Here is a 24253-nt window from a genome sequence, read left to right as displayed (position 1 = left end):
TAGGAACATGGAAATTTCAGATGTGTACAGAATGATTAGCAGAACTCTAGATGTTTATAAAGTGATTTAGAAAGATCTAACAACTTGTATTTGAAACTGATGATCAAATCTTGATGCAGCTAGCCTGACAAGAAAAATGATAAGCAGTAGGGATGGATGAGAAATCAATACAGTTTAATATTGTGATATTTGGGGTTTAAAAGTAATATTGATACACATGGCCCAAGAATCAAAATTGTAATATTTATTTATTAATATTATTAACATTTGTTGAGACGACTTTTGACAGTATTCAATAATAAGGTATACTGTGATATTCAACACACAGTATTGTTATCATGGACACTTTGAAATACTGTCATTGCATCTTAGTCACACAAGTTACAGTTTTATCAGATGTTTTTTAGCCCTGGATTCGCAGTACACTGTCACATTTTGATCCCATGCTTTACTTCAGTGGTTCTCAAACAGGCCTTCGGGGACCCTACACGGCCCGCAATTTTGCTCCAACCCGACTTGCAATGCATTGGCATAGAGCAAAAATGTGGGATCCCTGAGCACCGTTTTGAGAAGAACTGCTTTATTTAATGCTTGTGCAGCTGTTTCATTGTGTTTTTGTTCTGAGCACCTTCACAGCTCAAGATAAAGGTCACAGTGCTATCCTTTCACACCTCATGTGCTATCTAAATTACTTAAGGTCTACCACCTGGCCTGAAAAACAACAAAAAACAACAACAACAAAAAAAACAAAACAAAAAAACAAAGACATGATGCCCATTAAGACTGTCAAAAAACCAGCAATCCAGAAATGAATGAAGACCACTGTGCCATTATACAAAGATCTACCAGAAAAGATCCACCAAAACATTACTACTATTATAAATGACATTCAGAACATTATATGCATGTATTGTCTTAGGTAGTGTATGGGGTATCGCCATAAGTGAGCATAGTGGGTAACACTACTGACCTCCACACAGCAGAGTGGGGTTTGTTTTTTTCACCCGGGCTAGCCATGCAACACCAATAGGTAGTCCTTGGACAAGACTCCTAATGCTACATTCGCCTGCCTCTGTAACATGAGTCGCTCGGGATAAGAGCGTCTGCTAAATGCCACAAATTTAAATGTAGTGTTTGTATCTGAATATAATATGATAGTAATATTGTAAACTATGATAAATGTTAGATAATTATAGTAATATTAAGTTATATTTCAGCACATTTTAAACATCCGTTAAGCCTACTGTTAAGTAACTGCTATACTAATTACCAAAATGCACGTCTGTCTTAATCACCACAAATGGACTGTGAGACCACATTTACAGTTATTATCAAGAACAAATATTGCAGGGGATTGCACACTTACTCTGAATGTGGGAGAACATGGGAGGCTTTGATTTCCCCCTATTCAGACAGAAATCAGAATCACTGTAATGTGCCAATAAGACTCCAATAAGGTGAGGCACCTAATTCCTTTACCTGCCATTGTGAACTGCTCTGGATAAAAATATTTGTTAAAAATGTAAATGAATGATTTTTCTACAATGAAGATTATTGACTAAATATATAAATATAAGGACAAAGAGATTTTTTGCAAATGGTAATCTACTTCTCATTTCTGATTTACTATAATAAAAAGATTGAACTGAAGTAAACAAAGTCTAAACCTCAAAGTTTTCTTTTGGAGGAATAATTTGCATAAATTACCAAATACTACAATACTTTGTGTATCACAAATTTTCAAATATCACATTAGAATCTTATCGTGGCTCAAGTATTGTGATACTATTGTATAGTGGGGCCTGTAGTGATTCCCACCAATAAGGAATGGAGAATTATGAGAGAGTTATTGAAATGGAGAATTCATGATGTGTATTGTCATTTAATAACATCTTGTTGTTAATCCAAATCTTTTACATTTTAATACATACATTTATTTTTGAACAAATTGGTTAAAGATGATCAAGGTGACAAGCAGTTCCAAACTTTTGAACAGGAGTTATATATATACACACACACAAGCATGCAAAATCACACTACACCCACAGAGCCATGATTCAAACAAGTGTGCAAATATGTCCCTTGGAAGCGCTGCTGTTTGAAGAGGGTTTTTCTTTGAGTTTAGCCCTCAGCCAAAATCTCTTCAAAGCCTTCCCCCCTCCTCTTTCTCTGCAGAGGGGTCGGGTTCTCATAACCTCATTCAACTAAAGTCATAGTCTTTTGGCCCAATAAATTATCTTCTCCACCATATCTGCTGTTTCCTTCTGAATACCTAAGCGAGGTAGAAAGCAGCATGGCTTATGTGGAAGGAAGGGAGAAAAATATAAAAGGAAGGAAAGAAAGACAGAAAAACCCCACATTTCACTCAATTCCTAAAGGAAGACAAGGTCAATACTGAAGGATTAGGCTGAAAGAGGGGCAGTCTGGTCAAACTCTAGTTTATTCTAGTAGTCTTTGCTTTTAAGAAAATGGTTGGGTACTGATATTCGATAATACTGAGCACTGGAATGTGTAAAAAAATGTAGTGTTAATGTTTGATGCCTTGAGCAAAATGTACATGATTTCTGTGCTTTACTAAAGTAGGACTACACAATGAAATTGGGTGTCTTAAGGTAGCCTTGGCTAAATCAGTGATGCTCAGCACAAATGGTGCAGTGAGAGAAGAAGAATGGTGATAACTCAGCAATTAAGGATAATTATGTTAATTTTAAGATAGTTCAAATTCCAGGACTGTCCCTGTTCCCTGTCAGGCCCCTGAGTGGGGCTCTTAACCCATACAAATGGTGACCCTGCAGTCTGCCTCGAAACTATGTAACATATGTATGTAGAAAAGTGTAACTAAGGGAGTTCTTTTTTCAAATATGCCCTGGAAATAAAACTGCAATAGCAAGCTTCTATAATCTGGGAGAATATCTTTAGAATCTTTCACCAAGATATGATAAACAGCAACTAAAGAAAGCTTTCAAGAATAGGGCTGGGTTCCTGAATTCCTTTACCAAGATATAAAACAATGTCAGTGTGATAGATGAGTACTGTTGGTATTTTGAAGCAGAAAGACTAGAAAAGATACATAAGAGAGGAAATAAGACGTCTTTGAAAGCCAAGAGGACAAGACATTTTTCAACAATGATGAAGATCATTGACCTTGAAATTTTCTTATCATGTCATTCAGCATATTGAACACATTTTTCTTATTACATATCTGGAATTAATTATCTGCTGATGTACAATTCTGAATTGGCTTGAGGAGCTCTGATTAGATGGGAATATATTGAGAATATTTCTGAAGTGTGTATACTACAATGAAATCTCATATTGATTTGCAAGCCCTTCGTTGAATGTCTGTTGAACTGTGTTAGATTTATTTGTGACTATATGCAGTTCTTGCTTGTGTGACCTAAAAGTACCAAACCAGCAAATCCTGGCTCAGCACAAAAATGTTACTTTTCTTTTATTGTGACATCTGAATGTTTCCTTACTAAAGCGAGAGAAACATAACGTGCAGCAGCCGATGAGGCCCGAAGTTTGGCTGTACTTTGCAAAATGGACAAGGCTTGCAATACATCACACATAATGAAACCTGTGACAACACTCCAAATTAATCTCAGTCAAGAACACGGCTGTGTTTTTGACTGCACAAGAAATGGTGATGCTTCACCCTACTCTGAAAGTCCTCTCCTTATCACCATCCCAGCCACATAGCACAGCTATAACTGCTTTCAGCAAGAATACATCAGTAGCAGTAAACTTTCTTACCTTTGCAAGATAAAAAAATCAGTAGGCTCTCTAATTTTGTCATAGCTGCAAACTTGGCAGATATATGTTGCTGGGCTTAGCACTAGAGCAGTGTTTGTCTTATTTATTTAAATTGCCAAAGAATGACAGAAAGCACAACCCGGGGAAAGTCTGGGCTTTTCTAGCTTTGAAATACTTTGAAAACTAATCACATGTTCTGCTAAGAGCCAATGGTCAGTTCTACTTTGTGTGAACTGTTGGCACCAGAAGACAAAATGTAGTTTTACAAGTGTTTATTTGATGTTTAACATTCTTTCTTTATTAAATCTTTCCATCTTGTTTAATAATTGGAATTCAAAGCTTAAACAGGAGGCTGTACAAGTATGTTCTTTACCAGGCTGTTAACACCTTAAACTCTAGGCTTATTTAGTCAGTTACTTAAACCTTAAGCTACTTAAATCTTAAACCTCACTATTCAATGACTAATCTAAACTAGTTTGTAAGTTAGGTAGTCATAAGGTATTGAAGTGTGAGCCCACATACAGGCCCTTGAAAGTGTCAAAGGTTCTTATGCCAGAAAGATCAACAAAAGTCCTGTTTTGCTATCAGTATCGAATTCAAGGTACTGATACCTAACCTTGATTAAGAAATCATGAGAAACTTCCACTGTCTGTTTTAGCTTCCACTTTAAAGAGGTGCAGAGGGATTACGTTGCAAGGCAACCCTGGGAGGAGATAAGAGCTGTGTGGTAGGGATGGAGGGATGCAGGGGGGAGGAGGGCGAGCACACTGAGGAAGATGAATGGGAGCGGGAGATGAAAGAGGAGGAGAGGGAGGATGGATGCTGGGGAGTTTTCTAATGAATCACAGGTTCATTCGAGCTGCGTTACTCGGAAGAGATTCGCCTGTGATGAATGGCTCAATTTGAATCGCTTCAATTAGAGAGGAAACTTTTGCATGCTGATTCGCCAGGAGAAGCACACAGGTACTCCACACTCACGCTCTCTGAGTGGTGAAGAGAACTGCCTTCTTCACAACTGAGCAAGTCTTGGAGGAGTAGAGGTGCAGGTTAACTTTCTCCGCCCGTCCGTCTCTGCATCCCTGGCTTTGTTTCTCTGAGGAGGTTCGCCGTTCTCTCAAGAACTTTCAGGAATGCGCGGTACCAGGTGGGCTTAAAGCGCATTGATTGTGCACCACTCGTTCGCAGCCAGCTGGCATGCTAACTCGCTCATGCGTCTTCATTACACAGACAGGCAGCGAGACAGGTCCCTTCAATACTGGCAGAGCGTCCCTTCATCAAACGCTTACACCTTGACATTTGGAGACTCTCTCACCAGGAAATGTTTGAGTCACACTGCCTCTTTGCATCGTGTGTTTGTGGCCGCTCTTGGCGCCATGTCGCTTGACAAACATCTGCAACGTGGGAGATGTAAAGAGAGGAAATGATATTTGACATTTCCCCGCAATTCCAGGATACAGATACAAATGCAAGCTGTGCTATGAGTTGTTGCTGAATATGAAAGGTTGTGCGCCTTCATTTATACATAAATGCTTCATGTATAGGCGGTATAGATTTAGTGCTCTCTCTTGTGATCTTCCATTTATGTGCTTTGAATAGCTCCATAGAAACCACACCAATGTGTCTCTACTCAACATGGTGACAAGCACTTTTTCTGTTCACTATTTAAGATAATGCTCCGCACACCGCACACCGCACTCTCACTGGTAATGATCGCACTTCTTGTGGGATATTGATCACTCAAGTCTTTCTAACAGGATTATGCAATATCAAGGTTTTCACTGAACAATGTATGGCATTCTGACCTCTAATGAGCCAATTGATAAGTGGCTAATTTGCAAGTGCAGCAATTGAATATGTTACAGTGCAGGCAGACGGGCAGTTATCTAATATCTGTTTGCACAGACATCCACAGTGCTCCGAGCATGCCTGCTGGTGATAACGGAGTAGAGTGCTTTGCAGTGGCAAGGCCAGGGTGGAGGAGAAAAACAGAGAGAGAGGGAGAGGATGAGCTGCATATCCTTCTCGTAAAAGCGACAGCAACCAAAGCTTCCGCTACAAAAAAAGGAAAAGCCCCAAACTCTCCAGAGACATATTCATCTTGTGTGCTCAACGTCGAAAGGCTTTCCTAGGAGGTTTGCGTGTATGTGTGTTAGAGAACAAACCATATGAGTTTGTGCATTGACTCTGATGGCAGAATAATTGGCATTGGTCTAGTTTTATCAGAATATTGTGATGATAACACTTGAGAGTTTTACTCTGTTAGTGTGTGTATGGGGCAGAAGGTGTTTATTAACATCTTGTCGGTGATCCAGTCTGGGAATTTGGCCTCAGAAACTCACATAAATCTGACGGAGGGAGTTACGGCATGTACATGTTCATCTTGGTCACAATAAATTGCACCAAAATAATGTGAGACAAACTAAATAAATTTTCCTTTGTTAGATCGTGTTCTTTGCATATCAAATAAATGTCGCAACAGCATGGAGCATTAATGGAGCAGGGCAGACTAAACAGCAGACAAACAGCAGACCATGTTTGCATCAGCCTTAAATGGCTAAAAGGGATAAGAAAGGTGCTTATTCTTCCAACGCTAATCTGTTGTCTGCTGCAAGTGCTCACACCTCATTTTGGTCAAGCCTGACCTCAAGTACCTGTAAGCTGTCCTTGTAACAAATGCATGAAAGACAACTACAGAAAGGCCCTGCAAAGGCATCCCATTCCAATGAAGAAATGGGTTGTAAAGGAATACGTGAAACAGTGTAGAATACAACAGAATAGTCAGAATACAAATAAGACAACTGTATTCTGTTACAGTTACAAAGACAAAAAGACAGTAATTGGTTTCCTGATACGTTACAAAAGAAGAGTGATCACTAGCAAGAATCTTCACTCATGGTCATTTTTTGTCTGTGTTAATTTCTACGAACTTGTCTGCTAAATGCAGTTCAGTCAGGACCACTTCATCAATATTTTTTTTTCCCCATTTGCAGTAAGTTATATTTGGCAGTATGGCTCTTTTGTGGGACCTCTCTGCCCTTCCATGTGCATGCATGAAAAGCCTAAGGCAGGGAGAGCAGTGAAAAAGACCCCCCAGGGTACAGAGTAGAGCAGGCATCAATGACAACAAACATGACATTGAGTCATACACAAGTCAGACACAGTGTGAAGGAGGAGGTGGAGTGGAGGCGGGTTGCAAAATGTCTTGGAGAGGAGCGGCGAGAATGGGCAGGCTTAGGCAGCTTAAATGAGCACCCTAAAGAATTTAGCTAATCGTATGCGTAGCATGTGATCACCTGAGCCGTCAGCTGATTGAGGTCAGTTGATAACAGCTGGTGATTGAGATCAGCTGATAGCAGCTGGTGATTTGAGATTTGGGGCCTGAGCTTGACTTTGTGGCCTGCCTGAACTAACGCTATGATCAATTTTACTTTACTTTGACCGCTTTGTCAAAGTAATTTTTTTTGTTTACATTTGCAGTAAGTCGTATTTGGCTGTATGGCTCTGTTTTGGGACCTCCCTGCTCTTACGGCAGAAAGACCCCCAAAACAACCACACCAGGCAAAACTCTGGCCAGCAGGAGGTTGTGCAGAGGCTTACAGAGGAAGCGGCATAAACGGGCAGGTAAAAGCAGCATATAAGCCTATGTGTGTTGTGCTGCCAAACTGTAGACACATTTTCTTATTAAAAACCCACTCTAGGCAACTTCATCTTACGTTACAAAACATTACCAATTTCACAACCAAACAAAATAAAACCTACTTACTTTCTTTATTTTGCTTAAGGCATAGCTACCCTGCTGAGCCTGCTTCTAGGACCTCTCAGCCCTAGGCAGGGACAGCAGCAGAAAGACCCCCAAAACAACTGTACCAGGCAAACCGCCAGCCAGCAGTGGATCGCAAAGTGGCTTGCAGAGGAGCAGCGTGAATATGCAGGCTAAAGCAGCTTAAAGAAGCACCCAGACAAATTTAGCCAATCTTATGCATAGCAGGCAATCAGCTTGAGCCATCAGCTGATAGCAGCTGGTGATTTGAGATTGGGGCCTGATCTTGACTTTGTGGCCTGCCTGAATTAACACTATGCTCAATATTTTGTTGTGATGTTTTTCAGCTTTTTTCTTTGACAAATTATTGTTTTTTTCATGTGGTAAACTTTACTTGTCTTTCACACTTTCCTTTACTACTCATTATTGGGAGGAAGTCTATATTCTTGTTGGAGTTTTGTAGGTTAGATGTTAAAAATTGAGTTGGGATGAAGTTACGTCATAGAAAACTAAACTGAGAACAGTAGCATACAGCTATACCTAATAGGCTCCTATCAAGCAGTATCGACTGAAATGTCTAAACTGTTTGGTGTCCCCTGATAATATTTATATTTTGATATGATATTCCAGTATTTCATGTTGTTATTCTAAACTACAGGAAGATTCATTTGAAAGAGGCCCCGAATATTCTGTTGTGACTCCCGTTAGGATGAAGCAATCTGAAGCAAAAAAATACGCTACATACCTTGACGTATGTGTAATCAATTGCATTACATGCGATGCTGGAAGTGATCTCCGTTTTCTTCCAGATGCATTTCGGCGCAGCGCTCCACGTTCCTGAACGTATCGGCAAGCATATCGGGGGAAATAGCAGCAATTTCATGTTGGATGTTTTCCTTCAAATCTTCCACAGTGCGAGCCTTGTTCCGATCGACTTTTCCTTTGAGCACACCCCAAAGGACGAAGTCTGGTGGTGTCAGATCCGGCAACCGGGGTGGCCAAAGCCCTTTGAAATTACGCTGTTGCTGAAGAAGGACTCAATTTCTGCCGTGCTCCTAGCATACTGTATACTGGACACCACCATCCTGCTGAGAAGTCGAGTGACTGAGTGAAGGGGTACGGGGGTATGCACCCTGGAAGTTGCAAATGGAGGTTAAACGTTGCGACGGCTGTCTGGCATCTACCTCATCGCTCTGATGCAGGGGCATCCTGGCTTGTTCGAAGCTCCATATACTGAGGAGCACATTGCACATTGTTTCGTTCAGATTGCTTCGTCCTAGCGAGAGTTATTACATGCCTTACTTGAATACTTGATTAATCCCCAACAGGATATTTCATAATAATTGCATAAAAAAGACGTGCACATAGCACATATTAAGCACAGACAGATATACCCTGTTTAAATGCAATATTAAACAATATTAAATGTTTGTGAAGATACTTTTGAAAAGAGAGTAAAAGTGCCAGTAGCTCTTTTCAGTAGGTTTTCAGGTTATGAGGTCTAGAGCTTGTGGCATAGTAATTAAAGGCTTGTGGGTGCTGCTGAACAGCGAGAGATGTTTATTGGAAGAAAGCGGTACACACTAACACAGGTAATGCAGGTGTGTGAGGGAGGGAAGTACACTGAGAAAGAATGCTTGAGCACCATGGTGGCAGTAGAGCATGATATTGAGCTTTCTGTCGTGTTCACCTGTCAAGAGTAAATGGGGCCTTTCTGCAGAAGCACTCCGCAGTCACTACACCGGCACTCAGCTATGACTGCGCTACGGCTGCATCAGGTGGTGCTGCTGAGACATGGGACAACACTTAACACCGCATACCCCAGAGAAAAGCTGGTCTAGCGTGGCCATGATTTCTTTCAGAAATGCACGGATTTACTGGATCACCACATGACCAGATATTATCTCAGCACTGAGGTTGTAGCCAAGGATGTAACAATTTCAGTGCAGTGTTAAAATCAATAAATTTTAGGTACAGAACAGTGTATTAAAATTTTAAACTCCGAAGTCAGAGTGTATAGATATGTGTGTAAAAGTGTGTAGGGGATGTGTATCCTCCAGTTGTACATATGTATATATAGAAATCCACCTCCACTTTCAATGAATAGCCTGTCCTGTGTGTTTGTACAGAACTCTTCTGTAAGCCGCTTCTTCCAATAGTACACTACCCCCAAGCCCAACACTTTTCACTTCTTGGCATTAAGGAGCTTGATTGATGTAGGCATAAAGAAATGTTTGAACCCATTTAGCCTACACCTGGGTCTCCTAAATCTTCTCCCCAGTTCTGATTGCAGAATATGAGCTGGGTTAGAAAGCTTTTATCTGCTTAAAACAGACTGGCTCATAAATGGACTGAAGGGATGGGGGGTTACTTAACTCTGATAATCTTCTATTCTGTCCGCACAAGAGAACTAATTTGGCTTTTAGCTGAGAAGGAAGGTTACCAAACCAGACTGTGATACTGTATCTTATGATACTCACCAGGACAGTGTGATAAAACAGTATCATGAACCTGTGCTCCACAGCCCAAGTCTGGGTAATAAATGCAGTCTGGGCTATAATCTAAAGCAGAGACTCAACGTGAGTCTTCCATGTCAGTGTACACGCTGGGGAACTCCTATGAAGAGACTTGAGCAATGGTTTCATTATGATTAACTACCGGCCTGTGATTGCTACTTCCCCAGGGATCAGAAGCCATCTCCTCTGTCATTTTTTGCGCTCAGAATACGATGGTTCTCATCACACTGCTGTACAGATTTCTTTATTTTGCAGTAGCACACTGCTATTCTTGTGCATTAAACATGTTCTTCTGCATTCATTAGAGTTCAGTGTAAACAGCCTAAACCTGTGCTCCAGTACATTGTTTAGTTAGAAAGGAATGGTACCAAAACCTTCAATGCTACATCTATTTATTACTAGAAAATAAGATATGTTATTGTGTTTTTGAATATGATGAAAAGTCATTGTGCTTCCAGTCTTTTTTGTTGTTTTTGCCACCTATTTGTCATTGTCATCAGATCTGTAAATACATAACGCATGCATCATATAAACTAAACATAAAAGTACTTCAATACGTAACTAACTTCATAACTAACAATGTAGTTAGTTATGTAATTACATTGAAATGGTAAGACGAAGTGAAACAGCACTAATAGCTCTAGACGTCCTAATCAACAAATGAGACCATATTGTATTAAATGCAGAACTAAAATTAACTAATAGGCATGCACATGATCTGGAATCCTCCAGATGTCTGAAAATAAGATGCAGAAGCTTGTGATAGCATCATCTGTGCTTTGTTTATGCCTATACGCAAACTTCAAGGGATCTAACAGACAGCTGATTTCTGCTTTCATTAAGATGACAATGTACCTCTCAAAACTTTTCTCAACAACTGATATCGAAAACAGCTGGTCTACAGCCATTGTTTTCTTTAAAGCAAGATTTATTAAGGAGCTGGAATAATGACAGAGATTTCCAACCAGAATGACAATATGTGAGTGAGTTTGAAGTATTATATTCCAGAATAAATATGGATGATGGCACATCAGACTAAACATATTCGCTGGATTTGATATAAAATGTTTTTTTTAAGTCTAAGCGTGACACACCAATATGAAGCGTTATGAGCCAGTACAATATGTGAGTCCTTGGTCTCAATTCTTTTATTTTTTTGAAGTGTTACATTGCAGAATAAATATGGATGATGGCACATCAAACTAAACACATTCACTGGATTTGATATAAAAAGTTTTTTTTTTCTAAGTCTAAGCATGACAGACAAATATGAAGCATTACGGGCCAATACAGGCCATTTAGCTGCTAGATGAAGGCTAGTCAGTCTAGAATGGCCTCTATTTATAATTCCTGTAAATAAGAGTTCTCAAAAGGGGTCTACCTGATTGATCTTTACTTTGATTACAGGTAATCAGTAATCTGTGCCATAGTACATTTGTAAAGTAACTCTCCCAATCCTGCAGATCAGTATTATTGATGTTATTATTGGCAGTTATCTGTCAGTACCAAAAAAATCATCAGTATTATTCTGATATTACTGTGTATCACCAATCTATTCCACTGAATTAGCATGAATTTCAAGAGCGTGAGTGGCCAAACTGTGTGCCTTTGTAATAAATCAGCATATATAGCACATATAACAGTATTCTGACCCTGTGTGTGAACAAACTTTTCTCATTCCATTTACTTTTTCTCATGAACTAGACTTTAACAGGCTGACCACTGGATGAACCTGCTATGACTCATCCTCATAGCCAGTGGTTGATTCTGCACTGAATATTTAATGTCGATCACCATGCCTACTTGTTTCACTTCAGCCGCTGTTACATTTGAATGTCAGATGCAAGACTTAATAAGACCGCATTAATTATTTAATATGTAAACTAATCAAGTGAAATCAAATCAGCGGTTTAATTATGGTAATCCCGTTTTGTAATGAACATTCCATGGTGCCCTATGCTAACGCAGTTAGCAAGATCAATTGATGAGGCCAGTATGGAGTCTCACAGACGCGGTTCACAGGAGGATCAGGGCACTAATTCACAATAGTGCCTTAATAAGGAAGGATTAGCCAGCCTATCAGTTTTCAGCCAGTCCAATCCATGACACAGGGCTAATGTAGCATTGCGAACGTTCTTCTTTCTCGTTAAAGCAAATCTTGTTAACTCGAGGTAGGCTTATTCAGCTTAAAAAGTTGTGCAATTAGTCAATTAAAGCACATGCTTGGAGGTAGTCATGGCAAGTGAACACTTCATAGGATCAACTGAAAAGGCTTCGACTCATTATTACGTATTGTGGAGCTGATTGACAGTTAATCTTTGCCGAGTTTACATTAGAGGGGGAAGAATTATGGCATTTAGTTTAATGAATTACAGCATATGCTTCGAGGTTGTCATGGTAATTGCACTCTTTTTTTGAGGGATCAGCTGAAGATTTGTCTCATTATGTCTCACGTTTTTCAGGGCTGACAGATAGAGTTCGTATTAGACAAGCAAAAGAATTACAGTTTCGCACATTTTTTACTTTTCAGAAATGTGTTGTTTGGTGGGATTTTTAAAAAAGGAAGGCTAGTTTGCTCAAGTTGAGTGTGTCATATTGGTGATTAGAAGAAAAGTATTTTGATTGGAGACAAAAAGGGTTAAAAACATCCACTGGAAAATTATTCAGATTTTTTTCACCTGTAGTATTTAGGTAGCAATAGCCCATGCAGCTTTTCTGTTGGTTAGGGCTTCAGGAGGTGGACAGAAGGCCTTAACTTACAACATAATTGATAAGTGACAGTGGAATCAACCAGTCATTTTTGATTCACAATGATAGGTTCAAATATTGTGAGAAAAACACCACTCTAGGCGTTTTGGAAGTCCTAGATACATCATTGACTGTGAATGTAAGTGGTAGCTTAAACAGGTTTCAGTCAGGTCTTTGCCGGGGATCTTTACTGAAACAGTGTAAACACTGTAAAATTGCATCATGTAAGGTAAAATATATGTTAATGTCTATTGCAAGCTTCAGAAAAAAACGTATGGAATGTCTTTTAAAAGCTTAAGATGTCTGTGTTTAATCTAGAATGACCAAAAATGTTCATGTGCGTCAGCATTAGCTTAGTGGTAGCATGCTGTTAGATACTATAGGGGTGCTAGCAGAAATGAGTAGTATCACAGAGGGGTTTTTTTGTTTTGTTTTGTTTTTTTCTTGTTTTTTGAATGAGTTTTGGCATTTATGGCCTAAATTGAAAGCCTAGATCTAATAGTCATGGTTCACCACTGGTCATTTGCATAGTGTTATCTGATAGCACCTCACTTTCACTCACTGTTAGCAACATTAGCATTTTTGTCTGAACTATTTCTTCAAGGAAAACCAAGACATCTATGACATTCCTGTTCAAATTGATTTTATATGATGACATATTGAGATTAGTACTAGGCTAAATTATATTATATTCTTTTCTTCTGCTTCTACTTTTTCGGTTTTATGACTAAATGCTGAATTTACTCATGATCACCAAAGCCTCTATAGTCTTTGAATGCCGCTGTGTATTGACCATGCAGGGTCATGTTTAAGCATACACAGCACTGTCACAATTTGGCCATTTGCTGCAGTCGCTTAGTATTCTGGCTTCAGCTTGAACTTGGTGGTGACTTTAAAAAGCCACAGTAAGCTTGCTTGTGGCCTGCAGCCGTCACTTTAGGGCTAGAGCTGGTGTTTATGGCCCTGTTCTCTTGGTCTTTTTTGCTTTTTCAGCAGCATAGGGCCACGCTCCTTCACCTTCCTGCGTCCTGCGCCTGACGCTCCTGCTTTTTCTGCCGCAGTTGGCAAATTACTTTGCGCCTCGGCTCGGTCCGACACACTCCATGTTTCACCTTCCGCAAGTCCGGCAACAAGGAATGAAACGAGCCGAGCGAGATGAATGTTTGTGTCTGGCATCAGCGCTACTGTGTGTCCTGGAGCGCAAGAAGGGTGGAGGGTGGGGAAAAGGGGGGTTGACATGGCTTTGGAGTTGAGGATGGAGCGTCAAGGGGTACATAGCTATTGGACTGGACGAGGATGTTAAGGCTCTGTTTTCAGATGGGCTTTTGCAGCAAATTGTAATCAAGACCCTAATATTCTTACATTTAGAACTAGAAAATGTTTTGCCACACTATTCCCAGGGTTGGGAAGGTTACTTTAACAATGTATTTCAGTCCAGATCACTTAAAAAATATCAACCTGAGCCAAAGGATTACTATACAGTCGTGTATAGTAAACACAGTTTATGTTTATTTGCTGAATTTAACATATTATACACTTTTGTACATACTACACATCATGTTTTAATTTTTCTCAATATGTTTAATTCAGCAAAAAAAAGTAATTGTGCAGGCTGTGCATTATGTGTGCTATAAGTATGTCTGTTTTTTGGTGGTGTTAATAAGGTATTTAAGTAAGGCATGTGTAGTTTGGAATAAAAACATAAAGTACTGGATTCTTGTGCCCCCTAAACTTTACATTCCTAATTTGTACTGCAGAGTAACTACCTTTTAAACCGCACTGACGGGAATGATGTAAATTTCCGTGGAGCCGTGTAGATCGTTCAATTGTTATAATGCAATATGAGTCTATTTTGAATATGAGTCAGACTTTGTTTCGTGTTTTTGGTTTGGTTCATTTTCTATGGGATGTGAAAATCTGTCCATCTCAACTTGGTTTGTCTAACTTTTAACACTGTTTTAACATGAATACGGATGTACCTCACTCCGAATAAAGAAACTGTGAAAGAAAGGTGAAATTTACCACATAAAAAAAGAGAAATGTAGCTTAACTTGGCGCCATCAATTAAGTTAACACTGTTGCCATAATAAATAGAGTGTTTGTTTTGAGATTATTTGTCTTTCGTGGGAGTTTTTCGGTTACCACAGCATGCTGTCTGTGTTCTCCCCTCTTCCCGTCACACTGTGATGACCGATAAACTCTCAGAAAAGAAAAAAGAAAACTCTCAACAAAATCTGCATTTAGCAGACAAATGTAGCTTGTAAAGTCGAACACAGGCAAGAAAAGTCACTGTTTTTTATAATGTGTCTGTAATCTGGTTACATTTTTTTCTCTGTAAAAAAAACTTTAAAAACGGAATACAGTTACCATTTTTTGTATCCTAATAACAGGTTTTCTGTTACTCTTACTATTCGCATGTAATTAAGTAATCACCTAATGAGTTACATTTGTTTACATTCTTCACATTCAACAGGTTCAAATCTGCACTGCTGACTTCTTACTTTTAGTTTGTTAAGCAAAAGGAAAAATTACCATATGGAAAAGACATATATGTAAAGTGTTTTTATCAATTATGTTTTTCAGATGTACAATGTATTTTAAATGTATCTCACATGTAGCCCAGGCATTTCTTTTCTCTATGCGATGAAAATGTCCTGCAAAACAGGACTGTGCACTCAACAACAACTTTTCATCAAATTCAGTACATGATATAATATCTCCGCTGCCACTTACGAACACCAAACTGGTATTGATTCAAAGTTTAGAATTTGCACTGTCAACAGAATTTCTCTGCTTGTTTTAATGAGCTAAAGCGAGAGTTGTTTTATTATTATTATTAACTAATTATTATTAACGTTTTTGTTATCGCCAGCAAGAACTACAACTTGTGAGAGTTAAGGACAGCAGTGTAAAACAACCTACTGTACACGACTGCATGCACATCTGTCAACGTCACTACTGTAGATTATAATGAAGGTGTGAAGAAAGGAGAGCATGTAAAGGGCTCAGTAGCGGCATTAGTGCCCTCTAATGATGGATTGCTGGACTGTTTTTGCAAGCTATGCATTTGAATAATTGATATGTTTATGCAAAGTGCTTAGTGGCTTTTAGTGTAAAGCACCTTGCTGTATGTTGTACTATCCAATCCTACTGACCTTATGCTTTTTCCTCACGGAGACCCAGTATCATGCAGGCATATTCAGTGCCACAGACTGTGCAGCAGTAGTAGCAGCAGACTGCCTTCTAATAGTGTAGGATTGCAAATGTGTCTCTAAATGGAGTAGAAATAATGATATTTGAACTTTATTCTGCAGTAGTAATTAAGAGCACAGAAAAGCCACATTGATTACTCGCTCCTTAGCTTCTGGTTTGGGATTTTGCCCAAGGTTGAGCTACACGAGCCGACAAAGAAAATGACTACTTTGCTGTAGGGAGCTGTTCTTTTAGTGTTTCTGAGGCCATTTCTGCTTTATGAATTTTTGTTTTATGTATTCCTTTCTGTTTATTTCCTTCCTTTTGTCAATACATCATTGCTGTCATTAGAAAACAGTTTTTTAATCCATTGTAAACTACCTTTACATTGTACATTATCCATTTCATGATGAATGGATCAATATTTAGTTGAAAGGCAGTTTGAAGTTAACAGATGTTAAAAATATTTTTCCTTCTCTTTTAAACTACCACTTTGGATGTACAATGTTTTCTTATGACAGCAACAGTATATTCACATTATATTATCATTAGAGATTAGACTTTTTCTTTTCCGGTACTGATATTGAAACCTTGATACCCGTATTGAGACACATATTGAAATCTTGATGCCAAAACCGGTGCTGATCTGATACTTCTTGTTTAAAAACTGCCAAGCTTGAAAACTAGAAGTACATACATACATCATCTAAACCGCTTATCCTTCTGGGTCGCGGTGGGGTACTGGAGCCTATCCCAGCTGTCATTGGGCGGAAGGCAGGATACACTCTGGACAGGTCGCCAGTCCATCGCAGGGCAGACAGACAGACATACACATTCACTCACACCTAGGGGCAATTTTAGCATGTCCAATCAGCCTGACTGCATGTTTTTGGACTGTGGGAGGAGGAAACCCACGCAGACACAGGGAGAACAGGCTCCACACAGAAATGACCCTGGTCACCCGGCCGGGAATCGAACGCCGGCCATTCTTGCTGTGAGGCGACAGCGCTACCCACTGCGCCACCGTGCCACCTAGTAAAATTTTTCATTGTAGCACTTCATTTCAAATGAGCATGCAAACCTTCTCAAACTCATCATTCTAAAACTTATTAAACACTGTACTACCCCAAAAGAAATAAAGAAGGAACAAGATCGCATCACACAATGTGAGCGTATGCTGTTTCAAACTAGGAATGTTGTAAGGCTGGTTTAGATTCATTGTTTTTTTCCCTGATGTCCAATCCAGCATTCTCTGCTGGGGTCCGCTCCATACCAATATCTCTGATTAACACTCCTTTAAATTAAAGTGACAAAGAAGAGCAACCTTTGTTTCACTAAAGAGCCTTTTCATTTATGGTTCTTTAATCCATTTTTAATGCGAAGAACTAGAAGTAACTCTTCTGATGGCAGATTTAAAAGAGTGGGTCGTCGCCAAATTTCTAGAATGGATTGCTGGCGAGACACTTGATAGGGCTAAAGGAACTTCCACATAATGTGAAAGTTGTATACTAATTGTACACTATATGGACAGAAGTATTGGGACATCTACACATTACACAGTACAGATTATACAGTAGCTTTTATGACATCCCAATCTAAATCCATAGGCATTAATATGGAGTTGGTCCCCTCTTTGTAGCTACAACAGCTTAACAGCCCAAACTGTTCCCACAAAGTTGGGAGCATACAGTTGTCCGATATGTCATGATATGCTGAAGCATTAAAGATTTCCCTTCACTGGAAATAAAGGGCCTAGGCCAACCCCTGAAAAACAACCCCATAGCATTATCCTTCCTCTACCAAACTTTACACTTGGCACAATGCAGTCAGGCAGGTAACGTTCTCCTGGCATTCGCCAAACTCAGACTCGTCCATCAGACTGCCAGATAGAGAAGCATCATTAGAAACATCTGAATTCAATGATGAAGAGGTGTATTCCAAATCGTTTGTTTATATAGTGTATGTTTTTCACCTAGAACCATACATGTAAGCCAAGAACCGTTTGAGAACTGTTATTTTTAAGTGTGAATGTGTGCACTTGTTCCTGGTGTTTATATAAGCCTTATATTGTTAGACTAACATTTCTCTCTCTCTTTTTCTCTGCAGCATGTGAGCTGATGAACAGAGGTATCCTGGCTTTGGTTAGCTCCATTGGCTGCATGTCTGCGGGCTCTCTACAGTCTCTGGCAGATGCCATGCACATCCCCCATCTGTTTATCCAGCGGGCACCGGCAGGCACCCCTCGCTCTAGTTGTCCCCCCACCACCCCTGGCCAGCCTGATGACTACACACTCTTCGTTCGTCCGCCAGTCTACCTGAACGATGTCATTTTCCATGTGGTGATGGAGTACACCTGGCAGAAGTTCATTATTTTCTACGACCAGGATTATGGTAAGAGGCAGCCACCTGCTTGGAAGGAGTGTGCTGTTGGCTTACTGTTACCCATTCTGGCTCCCCGTAATCACACACATTATGTATAAACCACTCTGAGTGACCTCTGTGTCAACACCCTCTAATCATCTCTGGAGAAATTGTATGGAATTATTTGTATGATGACTCGTTATTGGGTCTGCAAAAGTTGGGGATTTTGTATTATTTTATTTTCTGCATGTTGTGGGAACACAAGAGAAAAAACAGAATGAAAAAAAAAGATTTTTGTGTATAGGCCTGTGTCTGGTTAACCAAGTAAGCACAACAGCCTCTGCTGATGGTAAAAACTCATTTACCACCAGTTTAAAAAACATTGTTCATTTATTTTATTTATTTGCCATACTGTGCAATTGTTTTTGGCACCTGAGAAAATTAGAATTCATACTACTGCATATCTGGGCAGCAAGCATTATTTGCTCAGAAAAAACACTAATATTAGAATAAATACAAATAACATCAAAACCGTAATTAATGATTTTGTGTATGTCAGTTTGTTCGTTTTCAATCCTGTCCTTGTGGCAGCAAGGTGTTACTTGTAGTTATCATATAATACCTGGCTGATCAGTGCTTCTGTAAGTTAAATCAGGTGTGCTGGCAATAAAATCTGACAAGTCTTTGTGACGGTTGGGGGTGCCCAGGAGATACCTGAAATCAAACTAGCTCACAAAATATCAACTGCTTTTTCCAAAATAAGAAATTATTGTTACTTTTTACTGGATTTATTTTTATTTGCATGTGATTAGATGATATATGGTGTTTTTTTCCACAGGCAATTATACAATTATTGCCAGGAAAAATGGTTTCAAACAATGTACTTAGGTGCAGACTTAGACTTTTGCACAGTACTGTAAATCAAATCAAATCAAAGCAAGATATTAGGATTCCTACACGTGAATATGCTGGGTAATGTGATGTTTTACATTAATACCACATTATTGTGGCTAACATAGATAAGATTGATGTAGAAACCCAGCTGTTGAGTGTTGCAGTTGAATGCACTTGGAGGGAGATTCAGGGGGCACTGTGTGTCATTGAGACAGGCAGATATTATACCTGTGCTACAATTTTAGGACATCCTCAGACTGCAGCGGCTCATTTCAGACTAGGGCTGCAACAAACGACTAATCTGATAGTCGAATAGTCTATCGATTACTAAAACGAATAATCGATTATTCGGATTATGAATCACTATATTACCAAATATCTTTCATGTAGCTATTAGCTTTTATGCCTTTTATGCATTTGCTAACCAACAATGAAGACAATAAAGATGAATAACATTCAAGAATTCACTGTATTAATGAACTTTCCTGCTAATACAAAAGACAAAAATGTAAAACTCCAGTGTATTTTTCCTGTAAAAATGTATAACCAAGGATGTGTAAAGTCTGTGCTCTGTCTACATTTGCTGCAACTAAATTTTACAATCACAGGTCTTTACTGAAAGTCAGCATCTCTCTGTGCTCCTGTGAGGCTCGCTCTCCTCTGAGAGCAGATACTCCCCGCTGCAGAGGAGATGCGCTCTGATGGAGCGGATGGGAAAGTGGCGAATGTTTGTGGAAAACTTCTCTATGAACAGTTAAATTAACGAATTTGTGAAAAGTTTCATTTCAGCGGTAACCCTATGCCCTTTGTGTCTCGCGGAGAACTACCTCCATAAACTGTTAGCGAGTGGAGCTAAATGTTCGTGGAGAACAGAAAACTTGTTTGGAAACGCTCTCTATGTTCGCACCGGGGGCCTCAACTTTAAGATGCAGTGTTTAAAAGTGTAAACGATATCTGGAAAGTGAACAGGGTAGCTTCTCTCTTCCAACTCCATTAAAGATTCCAGAGAACATGCATTTCGAAATACAAATGTTACAGCTCAGCTCACAACATGAAGTAGGACGGAATTTAACATTAACATTATCTAACTAGCTCGCTAGCACAACTATCACCACGCCCCAAACCACACACTTCTGCACTTCACACACTAGACTAATGAGTGCACTTCTAATGGTATATGCGCTATTTTTACACACTACTTAGCGTGCTAGTATGCGGTTTGGGACGCGGCGTATCTTACTGAGATTAATCTTCTTCATCCAGTGGACTGACGAATTTCCTCTTCAGATGCTCCAGCATGGAGGATGTGCTCCCATGTCAGCTAAGGTCGGCTTTTCTTGAGGCTGCCATCGCGCTGTGGTTAACTGTTCAGTGAGCGGTAATGTTAAAATGTCCCTAGTGAGCGCGAGAAAGACGTATAATGACGTCACCAACTAATCGACTACTAAAATAGTTGCCAACTAATTTGGTCGTTGAATTTAGTCGACTAAGTTGAATAATCGTTGCATCGATTATTTCAGACGTCAGACAAAATGTGTTTGGCTCAGATCAGACGAAATGGCTTGATCAGACAAAACAATGTTATCTCTCAGCTCTCGCACAATCAGTCTAGACTAAGCGGCTGAAGATACCCCAGCATTGAAAGGCTTGTGTGAATTTCACAGTTCTTTTTTATTCATTACCAGGTTAATTACACTTTCATTGCCAAATTAAAAGTGAAAGTATACTACATCTGCAACTTTTATTGATCTTTTATGTGACAAAGATTAAGCCTCAGCTCACACGCTCCCACTCTCTTTGCTGCTGGGTCTGCTTCAGTGTTAGGGACTGTCATAAAAATACCAGAAGTGAAAGTGTTGCTAATGTATTTGCATTTGCGGTAGTAGTTGTATCTCTGCATGTACATTTGCTGAAGCCTCTGGACTCATCATCAGTGATGTTCTGGAACGCATCAGCAGATATTATACAGAGATATTAATAGTAACATAAATAGCAACACTTTTTCTTGATGAAGGAGTAAACGTAGAAATAGTGTGTGAATTTAAATGTGAAGCTAGTAGTGGGTAGTATGGCCGAAGGTAAGTTTAACAGTGGCTTATTATTCTGGGATGTCGATTTACTTTTTAATAAGAGCCATTTTTAACAACTAAAGTAAATCTGAAATATTTTTATTGTACAAAATAGTAAAAAGAAAACTGAACAGTATATAGACAAGCCTAGGTCAGTATTGCAATCTGCCAAATGTTGAGTTGCATCTGAATTTGGCTTTTCAGATTTTCTATTCTAACTTAAATTGAGCAGCGGTTACATTCTGCCACCTTTACAGGTGCTTGAAAATAACTACTGCACCATTTAAGGTGAAACAGGAAATTCAAATGAGATGCCAACTTCAGGTTCATTGAATTTCTCTGGTCATTTGATTTATACATGCGTCTCATACACTCGTGCCTCTGACTGTAAGACACTGCTGAAATTTGGAAATTATTACAGTCATTCATGCTATCTGTACCAGCTGGTCCATGGCTTGTTGAGCAGACAAGGAGACAATATCTGGTGTAGCTGACCAAGTCGTCGACTCATCAGCCAGCCTTCATCGGTCTGTTGTACATCTTAAGCAAAAGCTAACCCCAAAAGACCAGCAATTCCTTTATATCCACTGCCTTGAAAACAAAGCAGACTGATTCACGTGAAACAGACTGGACAAGAGGTGATTATGGGTCTGCTGCATCATTTTTATTTGAAACCTGTCAAAAACTTTGCTGGCTTATCCTCCCAGCTACAAGGGATACTGTAACGTCAGTGTGGTTTGTAGTTTTTGTACATTGCATTATCTGTACTTGTGACAGTTCTGATAAAAGCTGTGGAAGATTTTTGAACGGTGTACTGGATAAACCAGAAAAAAATACCACCCCCCTCAACCTGGTTTGATTGTGTTTGTATGGTTGTTTTCCACACAGTTACCAGAATAAGAGGATTCTTATTGACACAGGCCTATGTGTGTGTTTTTGGGTGGAAAAACACTCGGAATGTAGTGCCTGTTCATACGTGAGTAAAGGCGAGAAAGGGGAAAAAGAGAGAAAGACTAAGTGTAGAGACAGAGACAGAGCATTAGAGATGTGGACGTGTTTGTATGAGTGTGTGTTAGTGAGGGAAAGAGAGAGAGAAAGAGAGAGGGCACAGCTGTGTATAAGGAGGAACTCCATCTTCCCTGTAAGTCCCTGTGGAGGCTATGCTCGACTGCAGCAGGATAAGGCTGGGATAAATAAGTGGCCGTCCCTAAAGAGAAACGGATCTGCTTTCGGCAATGTCAGGGGGCCAAGCACCACTTCACTCTGCCATAATGAAGCCTGGGAGATGCCCTCCCCATCTCCCTTCCTTAAGCCTGCTGAGAGCTTGACCACTGACTCAGAAGATGGATCTCTCGGGCATTAGTGGAGATAGCCTTCTAGTCATGGTTCCTTTCCAAGGGACCAATGTACCCCTGAATTTACTTGCCTTTTCTAAAATAGCTTTTTGGACAATGGAATGTGCATTACTAAATTGATTTCTTTCCCCAGTGTCCACTATTTTCAGCTTTAGTTGCACTGGCAGAAGACTCCCAGCACTCACTCTTCATGGTCCACGGGTTGTCCTACTCTGGCCCTGGCCAGCATCTGCCAGTCCACTGATTTATAAACCTGTTCTATTACTTTATGTACTGTAACTGGTGACCTGGGATGTGACTGATTTGATAGGGTACATTTTCCCACAAGCCAATCTCTTTCTATATAATCATGCCGATACGGCAAGTTCCTCTGGGGAAATATGTGCAAATGCATGTTTCTTGGACGGGAGGTGATTAGAATTCATCTGAAGAGCTGTTTGAGTTGTGCTGCGGCCTGCTGATCCAGGCAGGGCCAGAATCCACAGCGGAAGATGGGTCAAAACATGGGGAGAGGAGAAATGAAGGTGCCAGAGTGGAAGCGCCTTATCAAGATTCATGGGACTTAACTACTAAGTCTGCAAAATCCCGTTGCAAGCCAGTATTTACCCCATGCACTTGTCCAAATAAAGTCAACTAAGTGAAGTCCACAAGGACATCCAGAATTCGAAACAAAAGTACATTTTTTACAAAGTATTTTTGCTGCCTGAAAAGGAGCCATAAGTCTGCTAATTTAACAATGTACTGCATTGGCCTTTGCTTTGTTTTTGTTGTCAGACCTTCCTTGCTCATCTGCCATCTATTATTGTACTGCTTATGAAAATATATAAACTTCAGATAGAATCATATATTCATTGTTTGATGTGTGACTGTCACCCTTTTAACTGTAGTTAGTAAAATGACTTAAATCATCAATAGTACTTTAATTTATAACAAGACCAGGCTTGATCCACATCCAAGAAGGCAGTGGTAGATTTATATATAAATATATATATGTTGGCCAGATGGCCGGGTTACAGCGTTCTTCAACCAATACAAAATGACAGTCTGACAGCAGCCATGCCAGACTGGTAGCAAAATGCCCATAGATTCAATTGTTAATATAATTTCTGCATGGTTATTTGGAAGATAATGAGCTTTCTTCTGAAATAATTTAACAGTGAACTGGTGAAAGCTAATGTGGCAGGGATAGTTTGGGTATATGTGTTTCTGCAGTGATAATAAGATCTCACTAAGACTTGATACCGTAAGAATTCTAATAAGCTCAGGCAATTTCCCTGTTTTTCACCTTATATAAACCAACATGCAACACAATGACAAAGGATCTGTTAAAGGAATTTATACAGTGTTTTTCAACTTAATCTCTACTGCTTTCTTATTATACCGTCGATTAACCGTGGAGATTGTTACTATGGGTAACTAATTATATTTGTTCATTTACATGTACTCAAGTACAGTGTTGATGGATTTGTATTTTCCTAAGTACTTTTAAAGGATAATATTTTTATTTTTACTCAAATATATTTGTGAGTAGAGAATAACTATTTATATTCTGTTGCTGATAGAATCTGCCCTGCTTTGTGATTGATCACTCTTCTAGCTTTT

At 39.5% G+C, this 24253-nt stretch overlaps 1 protein-coding gene across 1 annotated transcript in view; it reads left to right on the top strand.

The window, feature by feature from the left end:
* grid2 (glutamate receptor, ionotropic, delta 2) overlaps positions 1 to 24253 on the top strand; it is a 588027-nt gene that overhangs the window by 312518 nt on the left and 251256 nt on the right. Inside the window, exon 3 of the mRNA XM_036578447.1 lies at positions 18079 to 18363. Within this exon, the coding sequence (XP_036434340.1) occupies positions 18079 to 18363 (285 nt within the window). The remainder of the gene's footprint in view (positions 1 to 18078; positions 18364 to 24253) is intronic.

This window comes from Colossoma macropomum, unplaced genomic scaffold, assembly GCF_904425465.1.
Source record: "Colossoma macropomum unplaced genomic scaffold, Colossoma_macropomum, whole genome shotgun sequence".
Lineage (NCBI taxonomy): Eukaryota > Metazoa > Chordata > Actinopteri > Characiformes > Serrasalmidae > Colossoma > Colossoma macropomum.
The sequence above is the reverse complement of the archived record's forward strand: the minus strand, read 5'-3'. Positions and strand labels throughout refer to the sequence as shown.